The sequence below is a fragment of the Mytilus edulis genome, chromosome 7 (assembly GCF_963676685.1).
Source record: "Mytilus edulis chromosome 7, xbMytEdul2.2, whole genome shotgun sequence".
Taxonomy (NCBI): Eukaryota; Metazoa; Mollusca; class Bivalvia; order Mytilida; family Mytilidae; genus Mytilus; species Mytilus edulis.
In genome coordinates, this window is record NC_092350.1 from 85,792,535 (window position 1) to 85,816,284 (window position 23,750).

The 23,750-nt window shown below is 32.7% G+C and overlaps 1 protein-coding gene across 1 annotated transcript in view; it reads right to left on the minus strand.

The window, feature by feature from the left end:
- Positions 1-1,358: 1,358 nt before the first annotated feature.
- LOC139482709 (uncharacterized) overlaps positions 1,359-23,750 on the minus strand; it is an 85,358-nt gene continuing 62,966 nt past the window's right edge. Inside the window, exons 12-20 of the mRNA XM_071266775.1 lie at positions 17,542-17,648; positions 15,938-16,391; positions 13,304-14,076; positions 12,624-12,654; positions 11,120-11,391; positions 5,076-5,103; positions 3,642-3,968; positions 2,566-2,865; positions 1,359-1,701 (exon numbers count right to left, since the gene is read on the minus strand). Of these exons, the coding sequence (XP_071122876.1) occupies positions 1,367-1,701; positions 2,566-2,865; positions 3,642-3,968; positions 5,076-5,103; positions 11,120-11,391; positions 12,624-12,654; positions 13,304-14,076; positions 15,938-16,391; positions 17,542-17,648 (2,627 nt within the window). The 3' untranslated portion in view covers positions 1,359-1,366. The remainder of the gene's footprint in view (positions 1,702-2,565; positions 2,866-3,641; positions 3,969-5,075; positions 5,104-11,119; positions 11,392-12,623; positions 12,655-13,303; positions 14,077-15,937; positions 16,392-17,541; positions 17,649-23,750) is intronic.

The window sequence follows — 23,750 nt, forward strand, 5'->3', positions numbered from 1 at the left end:
ATGCCTATCAGAACATTAAGTCTAGCGATAGACTGACCCCCTGTCCCTTGGTTCCAGCACATACGAGTTAGCTCCCCCTTATCTAACAGTGCTCTCGAGTGGACCTTGGTGACAGATATATGACAATTGTTTTTATTCTACATAAGGCCATTCCTGTACAATGTAAGTACATGAATATATGACAATTGTTTTTTTATTCTACATAAGGCCATTCCTGTACAATGTAAGTACATGACTATATGACAATTGTTTTGATTCGTTTGATGTGTTTGACCTTTGAGTTCTGCCATTTGTTAAGAAATTATCCGAATAAACTTTTTCTTTGAGTTTGGTGGTTTTGTTATTTTACATTTTACTCTTTACTTTAGATGTACGAATACGATGCTTTTAGATAGGTTGGCCTGTTAGGTTCAAACTGTCGATGTTTTGTTTTTTGTTTGTTTTGTTTGGGGGGTGGGGGTTCAATTGATCAAAACAAGAACATTTTTTAATTTATTTTTGTTCCATAAGCATGATAAGGACTCATCAAAAGTTTATACATATATAAACAAGAAAAAGACACTACTTAAACACACAAACAGTGATAAAATAACCACATCAAAAACACAATGTAAATCTTAATTTTACAAGAGATGAATAAACATGATCAAGTCACAAAATATGCTAAGGACTTTTATATACACATCTAAGATGATTGAATACAAGGAGAAATATATTATGTGAAATTAATATTATGGGTTTCTTATAATTGTCGCAAAACCTTTTCGGAAAAGATTCTACAATATATAGACATTAACATGTTCATATTGTACCAATAGAAATATCTTATCAATGAACGAACGAATGAGTTCAGAAAAAATACTAACTATACCAATTTTGATATTGGTGATGAAATGAACAGTTTTTTTTTTAAACAATTCAATTTCAATTTACAAACTCGACTTCTCCTTAATAAAACAAGATGTTCAAAACAGAAAAAAGAACAACTCATAAAACATTCCTTTTGGCTAGAGATCAATAAATGTTTTATGACGTTTAATTTCTTCTGTAACACTTTTAAATATTTGTGAACATAATATAATAAAATATTTACCACTGATCTGTTTGGATTAAAAATCCTGTTTCTTATGGATGAAAGATAAGAACATTACACAGATCAGATGCATTATGTCAGAAACACTAGTTGTGGAAAACCATGTTATGTAGCAACAACTACATTTACATAATAAGAGCATATTGTTGCATTTATGTTTAAAACTATTTATGAAGAGATATTTGTATTTACAAATGTACATTTAAAAGGAGTTGTTTGATAAACACCATGTACAACAAAAAAATCAAAAACAGTATGCATTCTTAAACTATTTTATTTATAGCATGTATGAAGAGTTGACATATCTCTACTTGTAACTGCTGTGTTTTCTATTTCATCTGCAAGATCTGCATACACAGAGTCTTTTCGTAAAGCTGTGAGAAATTCAATATATCCCTGTTCATGTTTACGAAACAATAATGTCATTAACGTCCTGTTCTTTTCCTGTGTGGTTTTACCAGTTTCTATCTTTTCCCCTTCATCAATTGACACCACCTCTCTTGATATTAGATGATCTACTATGTTCTTATGATGTATACTAGTGATAATCTTGAGGTAATTCTTCTGTAGACGAACTTTATACAACGGAATATTCCAGTCTGATAAACCTACAAAATATAAAAAGCTATGTTTCTCAAAAGTGACTTAAAATATAAACAATAATCAGGCTTGGTGAATACTAGGACCATTTTACTAACGTGACTGGAAACTGATCGGTCTGTTCAGATTTTATTGTCCCAATAGCGGATTGGTGATTTTTTGTTTTGATTGAGAGATTATCGTGTCACGTGGTTGATTAGATTCGTACATGTAAACAATTGATTTCAGCACATAAACATGTTAGCATGTGTATACTGTTACAATATTATATCAGCTGTAGCTGTTCGTGTGGATTTAAATTAAAAAAAATATATAATTATAGGAGCAAACAATTTAAAACATATGAATTATTTAATTATTTTAAATAACTAAATATATTTACTAGAAAAAAATGATTTTATAAGGGGGTGAACTAATAGTAGTAATGCAGATTTAAAAGTAAGAATTTCAAGTTAAGATCTTCAATATTTTAACATAATCATCAAAGTTCTTTTGAAAGTTAACTACGTTCTATCTTATTAAAAAAATATATAGAAGTAGTCAATTAGTGTAGTTGAAAACAAATATGGTCAAAATGGCGGCGCTTTACTTGATCGCTAAGGAAACAAAGTATGGAAGGTTGATATATCTTATGTGTAGTACATGGGGATATCGATTATTTATTTTATGGGGATTACACTGATGTTGATACTGGCGATTGTTCTGACCACGATGTTCCATTGACCTTATCAAAGGTAGCTAACACAGTATCCTGTCCCGTTCATTCTCAAGTGACTGAAAATACCTCAAAGTAAGTTATAAAGTATGAACATTTATTGTTTTACCAATGAAGTAACCCTACCCTAAGCATGCAGAAATTATCAAGATTATACCTTCATTCTCAACGGGAACTAATGCTGCATTTTGGCTAATTTCTTGTGAATCACATTTCAAATCATTTGCAAGCTCTTCATATCCATAGGTATTTAATCCATCAACAAGTACACCATACGCAGGTTCTCTCCTTTTAATCACAATATCAAGCAACGCTTTGTTCTGATCATCTTGTCCAGCATGTTGTTCAATACGGTGTCTGTCATCTATTGATAACACCAAATTAGTCATCATATGGTCTAAAATCTGGGTGATTTGTATGTCATGTATGATTCTGTTCTTGTTTTCTCTGATTCTATCTGTAAATGAATATATCGGTTTATTAACAAAAAATAAATAGTGGATCATCAAGTAAAGCAATGCTTACAATTATCCTACATTATTTTAATGCATCAACTGTTGTTGCCCGAAAAACAGGATTATTTATCAGAAAAAATGTCATTAAATGTATACAAATTTGAAATTCATTTCAGTGTCTTTCGAAATTTAAAGTAAGGTGTCTGCTCTGTGGTCGGTTTGTTGTCTTTTTGGCACATTCCTTATTTCCATTCTCATTAGTATTGCATGAGAGGAAAAACAAAACAAATGTCAGTATATTATATTGATGTCAAGCAGTTCAGAAAGAATCATCATGCAAAATATTCAGTATGGAATGGACGGTTGACAAAAAACACCCCTTCCAGTTTGTGTATTTTTCTGTTTTTTCTGCAGCAAGTGTTTTCCGAGCTGTCATCACTTGGCGTTTTTTAGCAAGTTTTAGTTAAAAAGTGAACAAGGTCTGGTTAAGCGTTTAAATAATATGTCAGACAAAAGCGGTAGAGGAGAGATGTGTGCTTAACCATATGGTGAAGTACAATAGACACACTTTGTTTTATATATTTCCTTGATTGTATTTAATTTCATTCAACAAACATAACGTCAGTGGCATTGTATAATAAGACTATGTTAGCACTGATTATATATATTTCTGTTATGAATCTATGATATACATATTTCCTGTACTGAATACCTGATTTAAATAATACAGCATGTAGTGGGTTTTTTTTATTAACTCAGACCGTTCATAAAGTATTACCTGTAACAATTTCTACTGCTTTAAGTGTATTGGGATCAACATCCTTTACAACCTCCTTTAAACACCTTACTCCTTTACCAATATTTACAAAAGCTTGCTCAAGTACCCGTATTGTAGGCTTCACTGTTCTGTCTTTCCTCCATGTAAACAACACTTCCTTATTCTGTGCTGTCAAATCACAATCATATTTCTCTTTGATACTCTCTATCTCTTCTACAGACAGTCCAAGTTCTATTCCTAGTTGAAATACTATCTTGCCAATCAGTGGTGTTAATCTATCTAAAATCTCATCTGATGGAATACAATCTAAAATATCGTCAGGAATACCTATGTAAAATAAAAAAAATAAGATAATCTACAGTGAATTTTCCAAAACTTAATCAAAGACTTAATAGTTAGTGCTACCCTGATTGCTTTTTTGTACAGCAATGCAATATCAATATTAAAGTTAAATGTGTGTTATGTTGTGAGAACTTGATATAGTCATGATAGTGTTTTGGTCTTGCAGTCATGTTTGATGGTGGAGCAATTATGCTGCAAACATCAAGGAATACTCACTAGAAGTTTTGTTGAAATTGGTTCAATAGTTTGTCTTGTAGAAGTTTGTTTTAAAAATCGACGAAAACAGGATAGTGTATCAATAAACTGTTGACAGAGATAATCTTTCGCATAGTTTACGTCGTTTAATATTGCAATTATCAACATTTCCACTGAACTATCAAATTACAAAAAAATGCGAAAAATGCTTTGTTTCTCAGTCAATGTCAACCGGTTTTTGATGATGAGAATTCAACAATTTTTAAACACGGATCCATGAACTGCACACCCTAGTCTCATATCTTAGATGATTTGTCAGATTGAACATACTTTTGACCCTTATATCATAGACTAGATATGGAAGTCATTTCAGATCAACTTAGGGAACTTCCACATGTCTGATACATCTGAACCTTAACATTTTAAAAACAAAAATGTCTGTGTTCCCATTGTTTGGTGTCGACTAGATGCAGCTGATGTTTGAAAAGAAGAAGAAAATATATAATGCTGATTTTAGATGACAGACGTGAAAATGACACAAACTGGTAACAATTGCTCTCATCGGTTATAGGAAGGTATAAGAATATGAGAGGAGGACTACAAAATATGAGCATTCAATTATTGCACTTATTACCTCTCTGATATGACTAAAACACAATAACGAAACAGTTGACCAATGAACCACGGAAACGAGGTCAACTCAAACCAACCAGACTGGCATCAATTTATTACAGATATTCCATACACAACTGCTTAAAGTATTTGAGAAACGGACCTTATCATGTTAACCTTAATCACTGATCCATGAAATGCAGTCGAAGGCGACATATAGGTAGGCGAAACAGAAAGTCTTTATTATAATATCATATACAGACCTTAATATATTACAGTACTTACTAGATTTAACTTGTTTTATCCGCCTTACCTGCAAATATAATAATATCAAAGTAGAGGTTCTCAAGAGTTTGTGTTGCCAACCTGTATCTACTGTAGTTTTAAGAAATCAAGTAAAATAAGGTTATAATTTATAGTATTACATATTATAGATTATTAGATGTTATATATTATTAGAACCTATTAAAATGGTTAAAATAATAACAATAAAACGTAAAATTTCCTTAAAATTACTAATCGACGGACAGCAAATCAACAATGGATTGTCTGAACATTTCAGGGTAGATAAATCTAATCCTGATGAACATGTCCACCTGATGTTAGATGTACTGCAAATCTAAATACACGGTTAGATTTGGCATATCAAAGAACCCCAATAGTTCATTTTTTGATGAAATCAAACAACGTTTAATTTTGGACCCTTTTGGCCCCTAATTCCTAAACTGTTTGGACTTACTCCCAAAATCAATCCAAACTTTCCTTTTGTGGTCATAAACCTTATTTTTAAATTTCATAGATTTCTGTTTACTTATACTAAAGTTATTGTGCAAAAATCAAGAAAAATGCTTATTCGTGCCCTTTTTGGCCCTAATTCCTAAACTGTTGAGACCAAAACTCCCAAAATCAATCCCAAACTTCCTTTTATTGTCATAAACCTTCTGTTTAGATTTCATAGATTTCTATTTTCTTTACTAAAGTTAAAGTGCGAAAACCAAATGTCTTCAGACGACGACGACGACGCCAACGTCATACCAATATACAATCAAAAAATTTCAATTTTTGCGGTCGTATAAAAATCTACTATAACCTCTCCAGGTTTTTTTTGACAAATTTAGTCATATTGACTTATTTTAGAATGATATTTTGGTAAACATTATTGCTATTTACAGCTTTGATAATATATTTAATAATATTCTGGGACAACAACCAATCAACAGGCTGTCTGAAATTTTAGAACAGATAACTCTAAACCTAATGAACATGTTAGCCCTCTGAAAGATGTGTTCTAAATGCTTTTGTTTCATAGACATAATCCAAAAACTGCAATCCGCCCTATGTTCTATGTTTACCTATGTCGGCTATGTTGGTTGGCAGGCAGGGACATCAAACATATGCATTTTTCTTTCTTTTAAATACTACAATTATGACTGTGGCCAAGTTTTTCTTATATTTATTCCATGTGTATCAGAGAAGAAAATTTAGGTAAAAGATAACGACGGACGGCGACGGACGCCAAGTATTGAGAAAAGCTCACTTAACTCACAGACTTGGCTCTGTGGACCAAGTGAGCGAAATATATGTCTAGGTAGGTTAACACGTCGTCAAGTATGTTCAAACAAGGTCGAATACGGTTCAGACTAGTACGAGTATGGTTCCGACTAGGTCGAGCGCTCAGACGCATACAAAATGTTGATTTCTGGTCGGGTAAAGGTTGAGTACAAGTTCTGCCTGTTAAATATTATGCAGGCTACAGTCGAATATTATTCAGTAAATATCAGACCAATTCGGACTGGTCAATAAAAATCAGTACAGTTGAGTTGATATACGCCATTTTAAACTTTCACTAGTTTGTACATGTAGTGTCAAGTCTGCATTGTTAATTCTTTTTACAAAACTGTTTGTAATTTCTATATACATTTTACAATGTAGTACGATGTAAATCAAATGCACAGCTTGGGTCAAGTCAGTGAACAAAAATTTGACAGATAATGTCCTCTTGAGAATAACTACATCTTCCCAAGCATAATACAACACGCAGAAATGATTTGACAACTTTCCAACATTGTAGACGAGAATAAAATTCATTACAAAAAGCTGTTTTGTTGATCTTATATTGCTGATCATTTAGTCTGTTAAGTTTCTCTATATTTTTTAGTTTTTGCTCAAACTCAAAACAAGATCAACAAAATCCTAATTTAAAGGCAAATGTTCTTGCTAAGGTTGGTAGTCTATTTTCAGTGTAAGACTCATATCAACGTCCGGTCTCTAATCGACGTCCCTTTTTAAAATGGACGTTTCAAAAGAATAACATTCTAAATTTATGGTCAATATTACAACCCTCTATTTGCATGATTGTTTTGTTATAAAATGTACGTCAAATATTTTGCTTCTCTATTCAACATCCGTTCTATAGACTTGTCGTATTGAAATCACACCTTCCTTAATAGATTGGCTAAACCTAAAACTCAAGAAGTTGTTGAAACATATTAAGTACTACATGTACTAAATCATAATATTTTCTATTATGACAAAAAAAAGCTATAAATTATTAAGGACAATAGCTTAATCTAAGTAGTCATCAGGCAATATCATCCAAATTTTCTTCATTGCAGATCTTGGCTATATATAATTTTCCTTTCTTTTCTATCTACTTATTTTAGTGTTTAGATATCAAGCAAAAACGCATAACTGGTAAACATTTTCATCAAAGGACAATCACCCTATAAGGAATTAACTGACGATTTCGACCGTTGAACTTATCTGTATAGCTTAATTGTCTTGCTGATCATTTCGGCAAATCAAAGATGTTCTCTATATATCTTAGTCTTAAAATAAAAGGCAAACATGGAAAAGAAGATAAAATTTGTCATGTAAGGGCAATTACTCCTATAAAAAGTTGTCTGACAATGATGAATAATATGAGTTTTGTGGTAATAAGTATTGTTGCAAGTTTCATAAAAATTGGATGGGGCAAATTTAAGTAAGAGGACTAAAACAAACAAAATCAGCAATTTCAATTTGTAAAGGAGTATTACTCTACATGATCAGTTAAAGTGACACTCCAAAAATTATAAGTTGATCTGTGTTTTAAAGTATTTAGAATTGTGTATAAGTTTCATAACAATTGGTTGAAGCTAACTTAAATAAGGGAATGGAAATCACAAATTCTGTAATTTTCCATTTGTAAATGAGCATAACTTCAAACAGAACTAGCTAGAGGCTCTAAAACGCTTGTGTCGCTCACCTTGGTCTATGTGAATATTAAACAAAGGAAGCAGATGAATTCATGACAAAATTGTGTTTTAGTGATGGTGATGTGTTTGTACGTCTTACTTTACCGAACATTCTTGCTGCTTACAGTTATCTCTATCTATAATGAACTTGGCCAAGTAGTTTCAGTGGAAAATGTTAGTAAAAATTTACAAATTTTTATAAAAATTGTTAAAAATTGACTATAAAGGACAATAACTCCTTAGGGGGTCAATTGACCATTTCAGTCAAGTTGACTTATTTGTAAATCTTACTTTGCTGTACATTATTGCTGTTTAAAGTTTATCTCTATCTATAATAATATTCAAGATAATAACCCAAAACAGTAAAATTTCCTTAAAATTACCAATTTAGGGGCAGCAACCCAACAACGGGTTGTTCGATTCGTCTGAAAATTTCAGGGCAGATATATCTTGACCTGATAAACAATTTTACCCCCTATGTCAGATTTGCTCTAAATGCTTGGTTATTGATTTATAAGCCAAAAACTGCATTTTACCCCTATGTTCTATTTTTTTGCCATGGCGGCCATCTTGGTTGGTTGGCCGGGTCACCGGAAACATTTTTTAAACTAAATACCCCAATGATGATTGTGGCCAAGTTTGGAATAATTTGGCCCAGTAGTTTCAGAGGAGAAGATTTTTGTAAAAGATAACTAAGATTTACGAAAAATGGTTAAAAATTGACTATAAAGGGTAATAACTCCTAAAGGGGTCAACTGACCATTTCGGTCATGTTGACTTATTTGTAAATCTTACTTTGCTGAACATTATTGCTGTTAATACTTTATCTCTATCTATAATAATATTCAAGATAATAACCAAAAACAGTAAAATTTCCTTAAAATTACCAATTTAGGGGCAGCAACCCAACAACGGGTTGTCCGATTCATCTGAAAATTTCAGGGCAGATATATCTTGACCTGATAAACGTTTTTACCCCATGTCAGATTTGCTCTAAATGCTTTGATTTTTGAGTTATAAGTCAAAAACTGCATTTTACCCCTATGTTCTATTTTTAGCTGTGGCGGCCATCTTGGTTCGATGGCCGGGTCACCGGACACATTTTTTAAACTAGATACCCCAAAGATGATTGTGGCCAAGTTTGGATTATTTTGGCCCAGTAGTTTCAGAGGAGAAGATTTGTGTAAAAGATTACTAAGATTTACGAAAAATGGTTAAAAATTGACTATAAAGGGCAATAACTCCTAAAGGGGTCAACTGACCATTTCGGTCAAGTTGACTTATTTGTAAATCTTACTTTGCTGAACATTATTGCTGTTAACACTTTATCTCTATCTATAAAATATTCAAGATAATAACCAAAAACAGTAAAATTTCATTAAAATTACCAATTTAGGGGCAGCAACCCAACAACGTGTTGTCCGATTCATCTGAATATTTCAGGGCAGATATATCTTGACCTGATAAACATTTTTACCCCCATGTCAGATTTGCTCTAAATGCTTTGGTTATTGATTTATAAGCCAAAAACTGCATTTTACCCCTATGTTCTATTTTTAGCCATGGCGGCCATCTTGGTTGGTCACCGGAAACATTTTGTAAACTAGATACCCCAATGATGATTGTGGCCGAGTTTGGATTAATTTGGCCCAGTAGTTTCAGAGGAGAAGATTTTTGTACAAGTTAACGACGACAGACGACGGAGGACGACGACGGACGCCGACGGACGACGGAAGCAAAGTGATGGGAAAGCTCACTTGGCCCTGTGGGCCAGGTGAGCTAAAAATTAAATGGTTGAGGAAAACTAAATTTAGAATCTGGAAATCAATTTTGGGACGTACGGACAAACGAACGGGAGTAAAACTTCATGCAACCTCCGCTACGGCGGGGGCGTAGAGGCAGCATAAAAAACTGATGGCAGAATTTATTGATACAGTCATCCCTTCGTAAATTTTACGTACCAATCACGAGTTGGTTGACCGTTATGGAATAACCGTTTCAAAAATGATATCAGATATGTTCCTTATGTCATAACTACAATCCCCTTCCCTTTCATGAATATGACTATTTACTGGATTTGTTAAAGCATAAGCAACCTGGCGGTTGCCACATGTGGAGCAGGATCAGCTTACCATTATGGAGCCAACGAGATTACCCCCAGTTTTTGGTGGTGTTCGTGTTGCTTATTCTATCGTTTTATATTTTGTGTCATGTGTACTATTGTTTGTCCGTTTGTCTTTTTTTTCATTTTTAGCCATGGCATTGTCAGTTTATTTTTGATTTATGAGATTGATCGTCCCTCTGGTATCTTTCGTCCCTCTTTTGAGACCATCCATTATTATTTGTGAAGTAGACACTAAATATGTATCTATAAGGTTTTGGTATTTTCAAATGAACTTTTTGATGTCAAGGTCAGGCGAATACTGCAGGACAGAAATGTACACCTTAAAACCAGTTATATGGATAAATCTGTTGTAGAGTTGTCACTGACTCAGACGTACTTATAAATATAATTATTTCTGTGACTGTATCTTGCATTAATTTGTAAGATCCTTTAATATAGATAATTGAGCTGATCTGTAACAATAACATCTCCATGCCTTATATATCATGTACTGTATTACGACGCTAGATTAAAACTGACGAGGAAAGGTAACACCTGGCCACCAACGTTTTATTTACGTGAAGCCAAGGTGGTCGTTTGGGCTAGCGCACCGGATACAGTGCAGGCGATTTGGTGTCACGATATCTCAGTAGCATGGGTTAAAATCCCAGCAAAGGGAAAAACAAAAAATTTGCGAAAGCAAATTAACAGATCTAACATTGTTGGGTTGATGTTTAGAAGAGTTGTAGATACATAATGTACACAGCCATGTATCACAATCAATGCTGGTGATGCGATGGATAAATCTGTATATATACAGTAAGAAAGCAAATTTACAGATCTAACATTGTTAGGTTTATGTTTAGACGAGTTGTATATATAAAGTACGATACATACAACTGACCACACCGTATATCAAATATAGTTATATACACAATATATAAAAAAGATAAATACAACTGCACCAGTCCACTGCAGTAATAACTTACCACACATAATTTATGTTGTGTTATTTCCATTTCTCTCAATCCGTTGTCCACTTCTGTGAATCGTATTTCATCATTCTCTTTCAAATGCATCAGTGTGAAAAACTTAACAAGCTGTGCATTTCCTGGGTAATTGTATTCCATATCATTCCATACCATCTCTTCCATTCCAAGATGGAGAGCCAAATCGTGAAGCATGCGTGTCTCACAATTAACAGACAGCCGGAACAATTCTTTGTCACTTGGAATCTGAGATAATGCATCTTCACTCAAACCTAATATTAAATCAAGAACACATAAGCTTTGTCAATAAAGTACGTTAATATATACACTGAGATAAGTTATAACTATTCAACATTGGAAGTTATTCAGTACGCAATATTAGCAACATATGTAGTAATCTTATCATAATTACTTTGAACTTATGTTCACAAAATACACAACAAGTGTTATCTGATATATAGCATATACTTTAATCTATTGATATCTATCATACACATTGACTATTAAGATATATAGGATATATGAAAGTAGTTTACAGCAATCAATCTAAACTAAACTTGCAAAACAGAAGAATGTAAGATACTAGAGGAACAGTCAAACTCATAGATTGAAAATAAAGTGACCAACTCCATCGCTAAAATAAAAAAGACCAATAGACAAATATTAGTACAGAAGACACAACTTCAATAACTAAAGACTAAGCAACATGAACTTCACCAAATCATATACTTTAAATGTAAGGTTCCAGTACATGTATTTTATGTAGTTGTTAATTCAAAAGGTAAACATGTATTGCTTTTCTACTTATGTTCAAATATTGTGTAATCGTTATCAGCACGAAAGCACACCATTAGCAAGTTTATGAAATGAAATATTAAGTACATGTATTTTATGTAGTTGTTAACTCAAAGGGTACAAATGTATTGTTTTTCTACTTATGTTCAAATATTGTGTAATCGTTATCAGCACGAAAGCACACCATTAGCAAGTTTATGAAATGAAATATGAAGTACATGTATTCTATGTAGTTGTTAACTCAAAGGGTACAAATGTATTGCTTTTCCACGGATGTTCAAATATTGTGTAATCGTTATCAGCACGAAAGCACACCATTAGCAAGGTTTATAACATGAAATATAAAGTACATGTATCTTATGTAGTTGTTATCTCAAAAGGTAAAAATGTATTGCTTTTCCACGGATGTTCAAATATTGTGTAATCGTTATCAGCACGAAAGCACACAATTCGCAAGGTTTATGACATGAAATATGAAGTACATGTATTTTATGTAGTTGTTATCTCAAAAGGTAAAAATGTATTGCTTTTCCACGGATGTTGTGTAATCGGTATCAGCACGAAAGCACACCATTAGCAACTTAATAGCAAGGTTTATGACATGAAATATGAAATTGGATATTTTCATACCAGTAAGTTAAATGCTAAATGTTAAATGTTAAACCTTGTCAATAATCTGCTATTGCAGAGAGATAAATGATACATTTACCTGGACAATTAGCATCACACTGCTTTTGTTCCTGCAAAATAGAAAATAACTTTACAAGTATTCGTATAACTCCTGTAAGCAACCTACTTGCTCATCGGTCCACAAAAATACATTTCACTTTGTAAAATGTGTGAAACTAATGACACAAACACATATAATAAAAAAATATACAATATTGGCAAATGCTAATAGTTACTACAAGCAAAGTCAAGTAAATATTATCAATATCAATCTGCTCATCTACCTTACAAAAAAAGGTAAAAAGATGTCATATCAACAATATCATCCTTTGTCCCTCTGTCTGATACATTTTATGTTTAGTTACTATCATACCAACATCAGCAAGTTGGTACAGATATAAATTTGTCTCTGAATGTATGAACATGTTTACATAACAACTTAAAATAGCTTGGTATATGGCATATAGTTTGCTACTTGTTGAAGGCCTTAGGTGCTGAATTTTACGTCATTTGGTTTATGATGAAGAATTGTCATGTTGAAAATCATATACCATATATTATTTCTTATATAGAGCTGAAAAATTGAATGTCTAACATACATGTATAATGCAAATATAATACCAATGTTCTGCAATAAGAGAACTTGGCGACATATGCGGAGGCTTAGACATACAATTCTAAATATCTCTCATGTATGTACCAATAAAAGTATATAAATACCCTTTTCTTGTTCCAAATACTCCAGTTAGTTTTAATGTTTTCACCGTGTTCACAAAAACATTCCTCAGCTTCTGAAACCATCTTGTGTTCTGATGTGAAACAGTTTAGTTTCGAGCAGGAATACTCGGTGTGGAAAGGTAACTTGCTGCTAGCTTTACAATGGATGGAAGACTGATAAAATTCGGAAATTCTCTCTAAAGTAACAAACAAACAATCCCGGACACTGGTGGCTATATCAGGTATTATCAAACCCTTGGAGCGCTTGTGGACTAGATGCAATAAGATCTTATTTCCTTCTACACAGACAACAATATCATGCTCTTTATCAACTGATAACCCAACAAACCCCGAAAACATAAGTTTTCTTCCTCTGTATTGTTTTAATGTCCACATACTGAGACATGCGCATATTAGACGGTTTGGTAAGGCTGGAGGTATGATGGTTCCTTTAAAAACGAAGGCCAAACTAACAGTCCTCTCTGGTGTACATTCTTGTAACAAGAAATCTGTATCATTTCTTTGGGTAAGCATACAGGGTACAAAGAAGTGTTCTACTGGTAGCCGGTTTCCTGTTTTTGTATCATATCTACGCTGTTCAGATACGATATCAAGGTGTATCAGCATATCGAATATGTACTCTTTAAATGGTAAAATCTGACAAAATTCTTTTTGTTCCCAAATCTGGTAGAGGTCTACTTTTTGTATCATTCCATTTTTTGACATCTTCTTGAAGGTTTTTCTTGTTTTATCTTCTTTAGGCCAGAATTCAACATCTATGAAAATGAAGAAAAAAAATCAATCTTATGACTTCAAATCAAAACTAGAGGCTCTGAAGAGCCTGTGTCACTCACCTTGGTCAACACAGGACACAGATGGATTCATGACAAAATTGTGTTTTAGAGATAGATTGTGTTTTTAGATCTTACTTCACTTAACATTCTTCCTGCTTACAATTATCTCTATTTATATTGAACTTGGCCCAGTAGTTTCAGTGGAAAATATGAGTGAAAATTGTTAAAAATTGACTATGAAGGGCAATAACTCCTTAGGGGGTCAAATGACCATTTTGGTTGTGTTCACTTTTTTTTAGGTCTGACTTTGCTGTACATTATTGCTGTTTACAGTTTATCTCTATCTATTATAGTATTCAAGGTAATAACCAAAAACAGCAAAATTCCTTACAATTACCAATTCAGGGACAGCAACCTAACAATTGGTTAGTCGATTCATCTATTAATTCCAGGGCAGATATATCTTTACCTGATAAACAGTTTCACTTCCTGTCAGATTTGCTCTAAATGCTTTGGTTTTTGAGTTATAAGCCAAAAACTGCATTTTACCCATATGTTCTATTTTTAGCCATGGCGGCCATCTTGAATAATTGGCCGAGTTACTGGACACATTTTTTGAACTAGATACCCCAATGCTGATTATGGCCAAGTTTGGTTTAATTCGGCCCAGTAGTTTCAGAGGAGAAGGTTTTTCTAAAAGATTACTAAGATTTACGAAAAATGGTTAAAAATTGACTATAAAGGGCAATAACTCCTAAAGGGGTCAAATGACCATTTTGGTCATGTTGACTTATTTGTGAATCTTACTTTGTTGAACATTATTGCTGTTTACAGTTTATCTCTATCTATAATAATACTCAAGATAATAACTAAAAACAGCAAAATTTCCTTAAAATTACCAATTCAGGGGCAGCAACCTAACAAGGGGTTGTCCAATTCATCTGAAAATTTTACGGCAGATAGATCTTGACCTGATAAACAATTTTACCCATGTCAGATTTGCTCTCAGTGCTCTGGTTTTTGAGTTATAAGCCAAAAACTACATTTTACCCCTATGTTCTATTTTTAGCCATGGCGGCCATCTTGGTTGGTTCGCCCGGTCACCGGACATATTTTTTAAACTAGATACCCAAATGATGATTGTGGCTAAGTTTTGTTAAATTTGGCTGAGTAGTTATAGAGGAGAAGATTTTTGTAAAAGTTAACGACGACGGACGACGGATGAGGGACGCCAAGTGATGAGAAAAGCTCACTTGGCACTACGGGCCAGGTGAGCTAATACAAAATTTACTTATATTAAAAGGTACTACGAAAGTTATACTGCTCACCTAGGTCAGTGCATGAAAGTAACACTATTCAAAATAATGTCCTATTTTAGGAGTATTTAAACTTTCTTTATAAAAGGTATTCCATGATCAAAATAGAATCCTTTCTCATTTTGAAGAACATAATTACCCCATTACAAATATTTTATTTAGAAACCATGTAGTTCTCTAGTTATACCTACACGTTAATAACTATGAAATATCAGTTTCAGTTTTGACTTTAAAATTTGCAATCATGTTTTACAAAACGTAAGTTAAAACCTCCATCCTATCCAGAGGATATATACATAATAAAATAGTTAGCCATAATCTAACAAGAATAAGTGACGCTATGAATACCTAAAGAAAAGATTAATTTTGACTAATTGTATAATAAAAAGTTCTTACAAAGTTTAACAGATAAGTGAAGGTCACCAGTTAACAATACTTAGTGCTCTAAATGTCTGGTAAACAATATTTGAGTATGTTGTTGTTTTACTACTAATCTTTATTATATCACATTGAAAGTATTTACACACCAGTAATAAAAGATCTCATAACTTCCACCATAAGAAGGGGACTGATGATAACATTATCTCTCAGTTGTGGGGTGTCAAAATACACAATTTTCCCTAGAGAATGTTGATAATGTAGAAAATCGGTCAGCTGCTCAGGAGACAGGACAGACACCTCACTGATGGCATTTAATTCTTTAACTTCAACCAAAGACAGAATTTGTTTCCCTTCTGCCACCAATTCAGCGATCTCGAGCTCCAGTGGAACACATGCATTCGGCATCCTTTCACCCCAACATGGGTGGTCGAATGTAAGTTCTGTTATTGTTTTCTTCAGAACTTCTATTTCTGGGTCAGCTTGATCTTTGGCATTGACAAATATTAGAGGTCTTAGGACCAGATGATGTTTTCCCTCATGGTCTTTAAACAACTCCTCAATTCCACTGTAAAGCTCTTCCCGTCGTGTCTCAACATTCTCCTATTAAAACATAAAAATGTTCCGGATAAATAAACTTGAGGCTGTAAAGAGCATATGTCGGGAACATAATGTTTGTGTATCTTCAATGATGGAACATTCCAACAAGAAAATAGCTAGATTTATCTTAAATCTGCAAAGTAGATATATCTACTCTTACAGGTAAATTATTACACTTTTAACCTTGCTTCTATAATTTAAAAGATACCACTTGTAAAAAAAAATAAGTAACATTTAATAGATTGGCAATACACTTCAAACAAGCCAAGAAGGTATCAATAGTTTAGTATAGAGTACTTCAGGATTTGCGTGAAAATACGGAAAATGTTTTATTTGAATTTGCAGTTAAACAAAAATGATCTTCTTTTAAAATAAAGTATGTATCGTAATCATGCATTTCTTCTCCAGATGTGTTGTATATCATATTTTATTTCATCATCTGTTTAACAATGGTATTATGGTTTGGCCTGACACATGACCGAGAAAATATTAATTGTTGAGAAGTGCATCTGGTGCAGTACTACTATTCTTAATAATAAAGCTTCATATTGACAACATGATTGTTGAAATAAAAATAAGTTTAGTTAAACTTTAGCGTGTAAACTTTAGCATGTAAACTGATAAATTGTATTTTACGTAAAAAAAACATGACTAAGAGTGGCAGAGCCAACTTATCTCCATGGAAATGAGATGACTATCCAATGGAATATTGATACAATTACATACCAAATATTGTTTCCTTATCCATAAGTAGTACTTCATATCTTCTACTTTATTTATAGGCCCCGTAATCTGATTTTAAGGGAATTACCCACAATTCAAAAAGGATCTTGTTTTTTTAAAAGTGTAGTTTAACAAAATTTTTGGTCAAGTTAAGATTTATAGACAAAACATCATTATAAGAATACAAGCTCTTATTTAAATATTGAACTCCTTGGAAAGTTAAAAAAAAAAATCAAAATAATCAAATGGCAAAATCAAACGCTCACACAATCAACTGTAATATTCCTGACTTTGTACAGGCCTTTTCTAATGTCGAAAATGGAGGATTAAACCTGGTTTTTATGCTAGCAATTGGGGCAATTTGTACACATTTCTAAGTTTTCAAAATGACAATAACTTACTACCATATAGCTTACACTAGATCACTCACCAATGGTACTTTGTCCTTGTGAGTGGCAACAAACAAGATCTTTGGGATGCCTGCATAAACAAGCTTACAATAGGTCAGGATGGAATTGACCCAATATTGCAAAAATACTACAAAATAAAATCAAAATCTGTCATAAAAGAAGTATAAAAAGGTATATATATTCTGCATTTTTCATAGTTGTGATACTACACTTTTAAAAGTTTTTCATTGTCTTTTGTCTTGTTAACCCATTATTTAAAAAAAAAAAAAAAAACTGAATACTTAGTCAACCTCATTTATTTAAACAGCTTAAGTTGGATTCTCTGTCAAAAGGTGACAACTATTTCAGTGTATATGTATATTCTATATTGTTGTATTTGTTCTTCAGACTGTTTTATTAACACATAGTTTAAGGAATGCATATTATAAAAAGGTAACAACGCTTAAGACCTGCATACAATAAAAACGTATACAAACTAATATTTCACACAACCAAAATAATGGCCAGTTCAAGTTGCGGTCCTGTTTAAGATTTTATGGAACAGCCCTTGGATTTTTGTGTTTGTTCTAATCGCTATCTTGCTTTTTTTAATTATCATTTATGGCCAAGAACACAGGAATTCCGTAGTGCATTTCTTTTAAACAAAAAAATTAAAAATTAAAAAAATCACACCTGCTCTATCCAAATAGATTTGTATAGTATATATAGTGTACCACTTTTGCGACAAATTATGTAAAAATTATAGAAATATCCATCAGTTCTAACTCAAACTGTGGACAATTAAAGGTTAAGAGGATCTATAATCCAGTGTGACAGCTTTATATATACTAATTATTGGCTTTTTCAAAATGGACCAAATCCCTTTTTTACCAAAGTAAATGCTTGCTAGGCACAGTCTGATACGACCGCAGAGGTCGAACCGTGAACAGTTGGGGCAAATTTGGACACACTATTCAAACTTGATGCTGTCTGAATTTCGATTGTGATCAATTTTTTGAAATAATATAGGTTTCTGACACAAAATAAATTTAAAAAGATCTTAAAAATCTATTCTTAAAACTTTTCAAAAAATTTGGAATTTGAAAAATTTTGAAAAAGAATTAAATATGAACCATAGTGCACACGCTGAAATGTCTCGCCTTCTTTACTAATCATTGATATTATGTTGATAGTCCTAAACATAAAGCTTTATTTCAACTGTCACATAAACTTAACATTAACCAAGAAAACTAAACATTGACCAATGAACCATGAAAATGATGTCAAGGTAAGATAAACCATGCCAGACAGGCATGTACAGCTAACAATTCTTCCATACAACAAATATAGTCAACCTATTGCTTATAGTTTAAGAAAAACAGACCAAAACCCAAAAAACTTAACACTGAGCAATGAACCATGAAAATGAGGTCAAGGTCAAATAAAACATGCGCGACTGACATATAGATCATAAAATATTTCCGTACACCGAATATAGTTGACCTATTGCATATAGTATTAGAAAATAAATCTAAACTTAACTTGGACCACCTAACCATGAAAATGAGGTCAAGGTCAGATGACACCTGCCAGCTAGACATGTAGACCTTACAATCATACCATACATCATATATAGTAAACCTATTGCATACAGTATAAGAAAAACAGACCAAAACACAAAAACTTAACTATAACCACTGAACCATGAAAATGAGGTCAAGGTCAGATGATACCTGCCAGTTGGACTTGTACACCTTAGTGTCCTTCAATACACCGAATATACAAGACCTATTGCTTATAGTATCTGATATATGGACTTGACCACCAAAACTTAACCTTGTTCACTGATCCATGAAATGAGGTCGAGATCAAGTGAAAACTGTCTGACGGGCATGAGGAACTTGCAAGGAACGCACATACCAAATATTACTTATAATAAGAGAGAATTTAACATTATAAAATTTTTTAACTTTTTTTCAAGTAGTCACTGAACCATGAAAATGAGGTCAAGGACATTGGACATGAGACTGACGAAAACTTCGTAACATGAGGCATCCATATACAAAGTATGAATCATCGAGGTCTTTCACCTTCTAAAATATAAAGCTTTTAAGAAGTTAGCTGACACCACCGCCGCCGGATCAATATCCCTATGTCAAACTTTTTTTGCGACGTCGCAAGCTCGACAATAAAAATTGGGGAAAAAAATCCCCCCTCCAAATGTTGCCCCCCTATAATTTGGAAAAATATCCCCAAACACAATCCCAGTCTTCCCTTTGTAGTATGGAACCTCTTAGTACAATTTTAGAGAGATCCATACACTTAAACACAAGTTATTGTCTAGAAACTACAAAAAATGCTTGTTTTTGGCTACTTTTTTGCACCTGATTCCTGCATGTTTTGGGCAATTATACCAAAACTCAATCCCAGCCTTCCCTTTGTGATATGGAACCTTGTGGTACAATGCAAGAGAGATTCCTACACTTACACACAAGTTATTTTTTCCTGAAACTACAAACATGGTTGTTTTTGGCCCCTTTTTGGCCTCTATTTCCTAAACTGTTGGTACCACAAACCCCAAAATCATCCTTCCTTTTGTGGTATTGAATCTTCTTGTAAAATTTCATAGAGATCCATTCATTTAAACTAAAGTTATTGTCCGGAAACCAAATATGTTGTCCGACGACGAAATAATAGCATTATACGAATCCCGAAACAGATGCTGCGCAGGGCACAGCTTTATACTACCGCAGAGGTTGAACCCTGAACAGTTGGGGCAAGTATGAACATTCAAGCTGGATTCAGCTCTAAATTTGGATTGTGATTAAATAGTTATTAACACAGCATAGGTTTCTGACACAGAATGAATGTGGTCTAATGAAATTAAAATATTTTTTTTGCCTTTGAGCAATTCACTATGCTGTTGAATATTAATCCTCTCAAAAAAATGTTTGAAGAAATTTTCTTTTTATTTATGAAATCTGAAATGAGAAAAATTTACCCCCCCCCCCCAATTTTTTTTCTCTCACACCCCCCCCCTTTCCCTTATTCCAAAACTGATCTCAATTCAAATTTCTAATGGAGTTTGCAAGAATAACTTCTTATTTAAATACATCATAAAATATTAAAATGTAAAAAAAAGTGCTTGTAATCACTGAATGGTAAAGATTGTTTTAATTTATTAGTTGGTAGTAAAAGTGAATATACATTGTATATTGTATAACAAAATGATTTAAGTTGATTCAATTACTATTCTGTACAAAGAAAGATAACTCCAATTTTCAAAGAATATTTCATAAAATCTGTGGAATTGAAAATTTCTTGCTATTGCACAATACTGTGCAATTGAAGATTTCTTGCTATTGCGCAATACTGTGGAATTGAAAATTTCTTGCTATTGCACAATACTGTGCAATTGAAGATTTCTTGCTATTGCACAATACTTAATATAATAATGTTGGACCTGATTTGGACCAACATGAAAACTGGGCCCATAATCAAAAATCTCAGTACATGTTTAGATTCAGCATATCAAAGAACACCAAGAAATCATTTTTGTTAAAATCAAGCTAAGATTAATTTTGGACCCATTGGACCTTAATGTAGACCAATTTGAAAACAGGACCAAAAATTAAGAATCTGAATACACGGTTAGATATGGCATATCAAAGAACCCCAATCATTCATTTTTCGATGAAATCAAACAAAGTTTAATTTTGGACCCTTTTGGCCCATAATTCGTTGGAATCAAAAATCCCAAAATCAATCCAAACCTTCCTTTTGTGGTCATAAACCTTGTGTTAAAATTTCACAGATTTCTATAAACTAATACTAAAGTTATTGTGCAAAAACCAAGAAAAATGCTTATTTTGGACCTGTTTTTTGCCACTAATTCCTAAACTGTTGGGACTAAAACTCACAAAATCAATCCCAACCTTCCTTTTGTGGTCATATACCTTATGTTAAAATTTCATAGATTTCCGTTTACTTATACAAAAGTTAATCTGCGAAAACCAAGAAAAATGCTTATTTGGGCCCTTTTTGGCCCCTGCTTCCTAAACTGCTGCGACCAAAACACCTAAAATCGATCCCAACTTTCCTCTTGCAGTCATAAACCTTGTGTTTTAATTTCATAGATTTCTATTTACTTTTACTAAAGTTAGAGTGCGAAAACCAAATGTCTTCGGACGACGACGACGGACGACGACGACGCCAACGTGATACCAATATACAACCACAAAATTTTAATTTTTTGCGGTCGTATAAAAATGTGTGCGGTCGTATACAAATTCATGTCCCAATTTGAAAAGTAATTCCATCCCCCTACTTACTATTTTAGGCATAAATTATAAAGAAATAAATCTGGATGGTGTTTTGAAAAGAAATTGCAAGTTATACACTGTCACATGAGGGACTCTATTTGTAGACAAGGAAAATCAAAGGACGATAACTGTGTCCCCGAACCTTGCAACAGACATTTAAAACCAGGTAATATTGTTGAAAAGTAGTCCACATTTCCTAAGATTTATTTTCAAAATCAGTTTTTTTAAGAAGTCAAAACTGAAAACTAAGGAAATCCTCATTTTTCCAAAATTGATGTTAATGAAATATTCAATATAAACTAGGACTAATTTCAATCAGTTCTAAGAAGGTTACATTATATAGAAATGTTTAACTCAATGCAATAAATGGGGATGTGGATAAGTGGGTTTCTAACGATGTATGTCATTCAATACAGATTCAATCATACTAAAATTATGTAGTGAAAAAAGATCTGTAACTCTCGAATTACATCATTTGAAAATCATATAAAGCTAAAAGAAGCTTTATTCCTTCAATTAAAACGTGCGTTAAAGTAAGAACTGATAAAAAGAAAATTTTTAATTTTTGTATCAAATGTTGATGGATAGACGGACAAACTACAATATATCATATGCTATTTATTTTGTTTTTATAAATGTGTTCAGTTTTAGTTTAAACAAAACAACACCTTCAAAATACCAACGTCATAAATCCTTCTCATCAAAAAACTACTATGTTTAGTCTTTGAATAGATATTTTGAGGAATCAGTATGTAAACATTCTAACATTAAATATGTTTTCAGGTTTACTCATTTAAAACAATCTGAATTTCTATAGGAAAACATTTGTTTTAACATTGCTTGATGACTAAGCCATTAATGTGAATTTTACATTGCTTAACTTACTTTTACAACAAAAGAACATATTTTGACACAATTAAGGATAACATTTGTTTTGCTGCTATTTTAATACAAAGTGTTAACAAAATTAGATTTAAGAAATAACAACAAGAGTGCACACACTGAAATTTCTCGCCTTCTTTACAAACCATTTATATTATGTTGATAGTCCTAAATATAAAGTTTTACTACAACTATTAAATAACCTTAACATGATCCAAGAAAATGAGGTCAAGGTCAGATAAACTAACAGAAATACATGTACAGCTTACAATCATTCAATACACTAAATATAGTTGACCTATTGCTTATAGTTTCTAAGAAACAGACTTAACAAACAAAAAATAAACATTGACCAATGAACCATGAAACGAGGTCAAGGTCAGATGAACCATGCTTTGCAGACATGTACACCTTACAATCAATCTATGCATTAAATATAATTGACCTATTGATTATAGTATCTAAGAAACAAACTTAACCATGAAAACTTAACATTGACCAATGTTACAAGAAAATGAGGTCAATGTCAGATGATACCTGCCAGTCAGACATATAAACCCTACAATCCTTCCATGCAACAAATATAGTTCACCTATTGATTAATTACTGACATGTACATCATAAAATATTTCTATACACCAAATATAGTTGACCTATTAGAAAAAAAAGACCAAAACTAAAAAAAATAACTTTGACCACTGAACCATAAAAATGAGGCAAAGGTCAGATTACACCTGCCAGTTGGACATGTACACCTTACAATCATTCCATACACTAAATATAGTAGACCTATGGAATACAGTATAAGAAAATTAGACCAAAACACAAAAACTTAACTATAACAACTGAACCATGAAAATGAGGTCAAGGTCAGATGACACCTGTCAGTTGGAGATCCTTCAATACACCAAATATACTAGACCTATTGCTTACAGTATCTGAGATATGGACTTGACCACCAAAACTTAACCTTGTTCATTGATCCATGAAATGAGGTCGAGATCAAGTGAAAACTTTCTGACGGGCATGATGATTTTGCAAGGTAC